We start from the raw sequence: 7,395 nt of genomic DNA, 5'->3' as shown, positions 1-7,395 counted from the left end.
TTATATATATATATATATATATATATATATAGAGAGAGAGAGAGAGAGAGAGAGAGAAACAAAAACAAAACAAAGGTAAAACGTACATATTCCTAAGTGTAAATGCAACACCCAATTATACACTGGCTGGCCAAAAAAAAAAAATTGCCATCAGAAAAAAAAGGTTACACACTAATATTTCGTTGGATTGCCTTTAGCTTTGATTATGGCACGTATTTGCTGTGGCATTGTTTCAATAAGCTTCTGCAGTGCCATGAGATTTATTTCTATCCAGTGTTGCATTAGTTTTTGTCTAAGATCTTGCATTGATGATGGTAGAGTCTGCCTGCTGCACAAATCCTTCTCCAGCACAACCCAAAGATTCTCAATGGGGTTAAGGTCTGGACTCTGTGGTGGCCAATCCATGTGTGAAAATGATGTCTCATGCTCTCTGATCCACTATTTCACAATTCGAGCCTGATGAATCCTGGCGTTGTCATCTTGGAATATGCCCGTGCCATCAGGGAAGAAAAAGATCCATTGACGGAATAACCTGGTCATCCAGTATATTCAGGTAGTCAGCTGACCTCATTCTTTGAGCACATACTGTTGCTGAACCTAGACCTGACCAACTGCAGCAACCCCAGATCATAGCACTGCCCCCACAGGCTTGTACAGTAGGCAACACTTCACCTGCCTCTCTTCTTACCCTGATGCTCCCATCACTCTGGAACAGAGTAAATCTGGATTCATCAGACCACATGACCTTCTACCATTGCTCCAGAGTCCAATCTTAATGCTCCCTAGCAAATTGAAGCCTTTTTTTTCAGTTAGCCTCACTGATTAGTGGTTTTCTTAAGGCTACATAGCTGTTCAGTCCCAATCCCTTGAGTTCCCTTTGCATAGTGCATGTGGAAATGCTCTTACTTTCTCTGTTAAATGAAGCCCGGGGTTCTACTGTTGTTTTTCTTTGATTTGATTTCACCAGATGTTTAAGTGATCGCCAATCACGATCATTCAGGATTTTTTCCAGCCACATTTCTTCCTCGAAGACGATGAGTCCCCACTGTCCTTCCAGTTTTTAATAATGCGTTGGACAGTTCTTAACCCAATTTTAGTAGTTTCTGCAATCTCCTCAGATGTTTTCTCTGCTTGATGCGTGCCAGTGATTTGACCCTTCTCAAACAGACTGAGATCTTTTCCACGACCACAGGATGTGTCTTTTGACACATGGTTGTTTAACAAATTAGAAGCAACTCATTGCACCAGTTGGGGTTAAATAACTTGTTGCCAGCTGAAACGTAATCGCCAATGCAGTAATTATCCAATAGTAGGCTTGTACCTATTTGCTTAGTTAAATCCAGGTAGCAACTTTTTTGGGCCAGGCAATGTATTTATGTTTGCATCAGAAATACAAATGTAAATCTTGTTCTGTGCATTTGTGAATGCTTCTGTGCATGTGTGAATCGTTCTGCGCATTTGTGAATTATGAGTCTGTTTTAGCTCCATACACTGGTCTATCTTAATGTCAGTCAGAATACAAGGAGCTCTGAACCAACCTCCAATTTATATTTCTGTGTGTCCACATGGAGACAGCCCTTTTCTTCCTTCTCATCTCTTTCCCCTCTTTATTAGTGAGTAATTTGGAAGGTTCATCTTGGTCAGGAAGGGAACATCGTGGACTTTTCATCAGTGCCATCGTTTCCTCATCTAAATATACCAAACACAGCAAATGCATTCACATTTAGAACATCAGTTTCAGCTGTAGTCTGAACTTTGACATGTGGCAATCTGCTATTCTCACCTACAACTCCAGTGTCTTTGAGGCCTGCAAACTTTTGCATGGTCCTGATAGCTGCCGTGACAGCTGTCCAGGCCTGTAGCTGACCAGTGGAGGAGTCTGAGGGTGGCAGGTAGCCATACTTGATCAACCAATCCTACAAAATGAGACAGCTACTGTAAAATTTCATCTGTTTCAGTCCTATAGCTCTTTTAAATTAGGCAAGTGTTTTTTTGTTTTGCTTTTTACAAATCACCAAACCAATTAACTGTAGGGGACAGATTCTGTGTATTTCACCACATTACAATATCAAGTATTTTACCACCAGTTGGGTGCTCTCATCTTCAGTGGGGGTCACTGGTTTAGGAGAGGCTGTTGTAGCCACACTAGCAGTAGAAGCTGTTTGCATCCATCCATTACTCAGGCAGAAAACAATAATCCAGATATTCATCTTGCATGTTTTTTTCAATGAAAACCTTACGTTCTCTCAGGACATATAGGTCCACATCTAGGGTGCCGGCTGGGTTTTCATCCCTGGTGAGAAAGAAGGCAGTTTATTACCAATAATGTTGATCTAAATAATATTCATCCCACATCTTTATTAAAAATAAATAAATAAAGACTTAACAGACAACAAGGATGGAAGTAAACAGCAGAATTTGAAAATGACTAAGGAAAAACCAGAAGCATAAGTATGCTAGGATTGGGATCATTACTGAGTGACAACAGTGGAGCTTATTAGCAGATGGAGGACAGATGAATAATGAGCAAAAGCCAAATATAATTGAGAGAAAACGATGGAGGATAACTGGAAAACTAACTAAATCTAGGACACAATGAAACAAACAAAACAAAGAATAAGTGACCAGATAAAACAGAACAAAAAATACAAAATATAAAAATTTAAGCAGGTAAACAAACAAACAAAAAAATACAGAAAACACCACAGAAAATCCACAACTTTGACACTGGAAGGACAAATGAATGTCTAAACATAATATGCTTTAACTCTAAACCTTACATCAGCTTCTGACAAAACAGTCTGGCTAACTCTTCAGGTCACTGTGAGTCTTCTTGTTCTTGCCTTGGGTCTTTTTGTTAATGATTACCCTCCTTTCACCCAGAGGATAATCTTCCCAGCAGGTTATTTGCTCTATGGATGAAATAAATGCCCTAAACCTTTCTGTCTGCACTCAGATTTGTTTCTTGTTACATGACTGAACCTCCATTTGTCACAACAAAAACCAATGGGCACCTTGACATCCAAAGTCACTGTGAAAGAACAAAGCTGATAAAAAACATTTATTCTGTATTCCCACCAGACACGCAATTTACCAGATGCAATCAGAAGATGGAAGAGAATTACTATAAAAGAAGGGGTGACCCTGCTAGATGTCAGTGTGTGAGGCTGTGTCAGTCAGACGATGCTTCATTTAATTAGGTTAGAAGGAATGCCTTTTCAGTTATAGGGCATTGGGGGTGGTGGGGGTGGATGACAGACCAGAGAAAGGACAAAACTCAGCAGAAATAGGGCAACATTATCTAAGAATAGAGAAATAAAAAATAGTGGTGGTTTAGAGTATTGTTGTTTGTCATTGTTGTGTCTGTTGTAAACCAAATCAACAGATGACACTGTGTGGGTAAACTCTATACAGTAAACTGCATATAGTGAACTCCATACGATAAACTGCAAAAGGTCAACTGCATATCATAGTCTATACATTTAAATCCATACAGTGAACTGCATTTGATGAAATGAATATGGTAACTGCATACGGTGTATTGCATACAGTGATCATCCTTTCCTCAGTGTTTTCACTGTTTCTGTCCTGATGGATTTTCAGAGGAGAACGCCCACATCATTAATTTTGCATCTGTATTAAATTCAAGCCAAAGCTGAAAACTTTTTTTGATCATGTAAACAGTTAGCATTCATCATATCTCTGCTACTCAGGTCATACACTTCTTACATCATACTTAAGTAAAATGCTTTTGTGTTGCACAAAGTGTTGCACAGTTCCCTTTTCAAATTCATCCTAAAAAACTAAATCCAAGTTCTTGAAAAAACTGTTTGTGAGTCAATTTAAAGATTTTTACGTTTTTGTCAAGTCCAAATGTTTTTGGGGTAGAACTATAGTTTTATTTACCTACTGATTTTATTTTCATCCCTGTATCTTACAGGATGAACAAAGTGACTTCTGATAGACCTGACAGCTTCAATACTGACACCATCTGACACTAGGATCACACCTCTCACCCTGGACCACAGTACACAGAAATCTGAAAAAAAAACTGAGAAACTGTTTTCAAACTGTGATTTGCTTTGTTTTGTTTTTTTCAAAACTCTTATCCAGAATCATGTAATTTTACAATATAACTTTATCAATAATGTGCCTTTTGTTAGTCACTTATCTGTTATGATGTATTTTTATCTTGTATTATCAACCTGCCAGAGGCTGCAGATGAAAATTAGTCTGGACAGCTAAATGTCACACATTTACATGAAGAATGTATTAAATATTTGAATTGATGAGCACTGGCCTTCTTTTAAATAAATTAACTTTGCCATTCAGACATGAGCCTAGTGTTCAGACAAATCAGTACAATTTGGACTTAAGTATGAAGTTCAGGATAGTCTTCTGTCTGGAACTTCATTCTGGGTTTCAGGCAGCAAACAGCAATAAACTAGGTAAAGATGAAGTTCTTACCTTTTTGCTCCTCCTTTATGTTCTGCTGTTGGTGGTCTCTTTATCTCTGTAGGAACAGATGGCTTTTTTCTCTTTTCTAGTTTCTTCCCTTAAAGCTCTGCTCTTACCCCCACCCTCTGCCCCACCCACTGTCTCACCATTTTGACAAATGGAGGAGTACTTCTGTGCACACCCAGCCTCCTTTCTCCACCACGATTGATGGGTCAGTTTTCTGTCCTTGTTTTTTTAGCCACAAGTTCAATCAACATATACAACACAAATTTTTTCCCATACGTGGAAAGAAGCTTTTAAATTTAAAACAATTATTTCATAGCGCTCTCTGCATCTGGGCTGTTTGATCCAGGGAGGATTAGTGTGTTACACAGTAACCAGAGGCTTAGAGTCTTTGTCTGTAACATCTGCATGTTCATGTGCATCTTCCCTCATGATGCTATCAACATTTTACACTCTATCCTCTTAATGTGAGGATTAAAACCAAACCAAAGAGAAGCTGAACAGATTTATTACCACATCCCACATCCCCTTCTTTGTGTTTAAGCTGCTGAGCCAATGGTCAGACGCTCAGAATCTCATCCCCTCTATGAAAACTTCCAAAACTCTGAAAACTGAAGAGAACCCAAAAGTAGACTCAGAACGTGAAAACACCACAACACCCTGGATCAGTGGATGTAATATCCTAGATTATATTTCCTTTAATGCTGCAGGCTGGTTCATATCAGACCTAAAATGGTTTGTCTCCTTGTCAGCCCCCACCCACCTGCTAGCTCTTGCAGCATCCCACTGGAGTTATTACACTTGATCTCACTTGATCTTTGTCTACTGACAGAAACAGATGGGGTATCTTTGTTGGAAACCTGATGGGGTTCTGGAGCAGTTTTAGGGGCCATCTGATGCTCAGCACTCAGTTACTTATGTTCTTCTGCACTTAGACTGAGTCTGACCCCCGACACTCCAGTAACCCCTAACCCTCTGCAGTCTATCATCTCATCCCTGTTTCTGTGTTCATACCTGAGTGTGTTAATCAGTAGTGATGGGTGAATGGTACAGAGGCTTCAGAGCTTGTGTCACATTTCCTGAAGTGGAGTGATTTGAACCACTGTGTCAGAGCTTGTATCAAAACACCTCAGTGGCATGAGCGATGGCATACAAATCTTTGAACGTCATCATTGCTTCTTCATTGGTTCAAAATGTTTTGAAGTGTTTTATTAGCTCAAGCGTTTAAGCCTAGAAGGCCACTATCCTGCCTGTTTTAAGTGTTTCTCTGCTTTGACACACCTGATAGAATGAATGGGTGATTAACAGGCTTCTGCAGAACTTGAAGACGACAATTAAAACATGCAGGATAGAGACCCTCCAGGTCAAGGATTGGACACCACTGCTTTAAATCAAGCTCTCTAAATGAACCAGAAGCAACAGTTTGCCTTTCATATTCTGTCACCTATGTTTATTCTTTCATTTAATTTTAAATGTTTTAGAGTATGGGAGAGTGTGTCTGCATATTAAGCTTTTTTTTTAAAAAAAAAGAACTTAGTTGTACTTCTGGTGCAGTATCTAGTGTATTCTAACAAGCATATAGTTCATTTTAATATGTGATGATGTAATCAATAATTAGTATAAATGAACAAAAATCATTCTGTTTCAAACAATCACACAGTCTTTTCTGAACTTTTATTGCTGACATGAGATAGAAACAATGTTTTTGCTTGTGTCTCTTGCTATGGCTTCAGCTAGCCGACAGATGTCCCTGTTCTTAGTCAGACTCAGAGTTAAAAATAGAGAGAGAACACTCGTCACGTGGTCGTATGACTCAATGGACAATCGCCGCCATTATCAAAACATGAATCAGTCATCTTGTTGTAGCAGTATGCCGGAGTCATGTGCTTGTTATAATTGCCCCAATAAATGCAAAAAAAGCATCTGGAATATCTTTCCATAGGTAAGTAATCCAACAATATACAACTTTGCAAGATTTTAGTCAATTTATCAAGAAAAACTACCTTCAAAATGTATTGACATATCAAATCAAAATGTCACCACATTTGACAATGAATGATTGTATACTTGTACCTGTAGTGTGGATCAAAGTTTGTTTCTATATGTACTGGTGTTGGTTTCAGTTTTGATTGTTTGTATTAAGAAAATGTGTTTATAACAGATTCTGAAAGACCCTTAATCAAAGCTTCAGCTCCTTCCAATCTGGATTCTACAACAGATTATTATGTTGTTTGATTTGTCAAGCATGTTTTACTTTTATACTAGTATCCTTACTATATTTTATAAAGACAGGATGTTGCAGGTATGTAAGTTGACAATCTATCTGTCCAATACACATTATTCTAACTTTAACTTCCCTGCTGACTTCTGGCTCTCCACTGCTTTGTTCAGCTTTCACTGAGTTAATTTCATGTAGCTGAAATGATTTTGAATTTTAGGAAGCTCTAGTGTAGAGCTGAAGACCTACATCATCTGAAAGATGACATGTCTTCTCATTGATGCACGTTTGTTGACATTGCTCTCATTTTGACAGCCATTTTGGATCCTCTACAATGTCACAAATTCTGATTAGACAATGAGCGGGAGGGCTCTCTTTCTGTTTTTAAAGTCAGAATGAAGCCTCAAAGCTTTCAATCTTTTCTGACACAATTAGGAGAGTCTCAGAGCTTCATGAGGCTTCACCTGCCCATCACTATTCATCAGTCTCCTACCAGATCTCAATGAGCCCAGATGTAAGAAGACAGAGTAAATTCATAGTTTTGTCACCGTGTCTCATGATCCTGGAGTTTTTGTGTTTGTCTTGTTGTGTTGAATTTATTCCTTTGCAACAATGTTTATATTGAGCCTTATTGTTCCCTGCTGTTGTTTTTGTTGTTTGTTTTTTTGCTGTTGTTGTTTTTAGATTCCTTGTGTTAAGCTAGTTTTCCGTTATTC

General features: G+C 38.5%; 1 protein-coding gene across 1 annotated transcript in view; it reads right to left on the bottom strand.

The window, feature by feature from the left end:
* The window catches only part of mmp17b (matrix metallopeptidase 17b), a 23,759-nt gene extending 19,197 nt beyond the window's left edge, over positions 1–4,562 (bottom strand). The window contains exons 1-4 of the mRNA XM_017423171.3: positions 4,468–4,562; positions 2,082–2,293; positions 1,784–1,916; positions 1,539–1,689 (exon numbers count right to left, since the gene is read on the bottom strand). Of these exons, the coding sequence (XP_017278660.1) occupies positions 1,539–1,689; positions 1,784–1,916; positions 2,082–2,210 (413 nt within the window). The 5' untranslated portion in view covers positions 2,211–2,293; positions 4,468–4,562. The remainder of the gene's footprint in view (positions 1–1,538; positions 1,690–1,783; positions 1,917–2,081; positions 2,294–4,467) is intronic.
* Positions 4,563–7,395: the final 2,833 nt, after the last annotated feature.

The sequence above is a fragment of the Kryptolebias marmoratus genome, linkage group LG9, assembly GCF_001649575.2.
Source record: "Kryptolebias marmoratus isolate JLee-2015 linkage group LG9, ASM164957v2, whole genome shotgun sequence".
Lineage (NCBI taxonomy): Eukaryota > Metazoa > Chordata > Actinopteri > Cyprinodontiformes > Rivulidae > Kryptolebias > Kryptolebias marmoratus.
The sequence above is the reverse complement of the archived record's forward strand: the minus strand, read 5'-3'. Positions and strand labels throughout refer to the sequence as shown.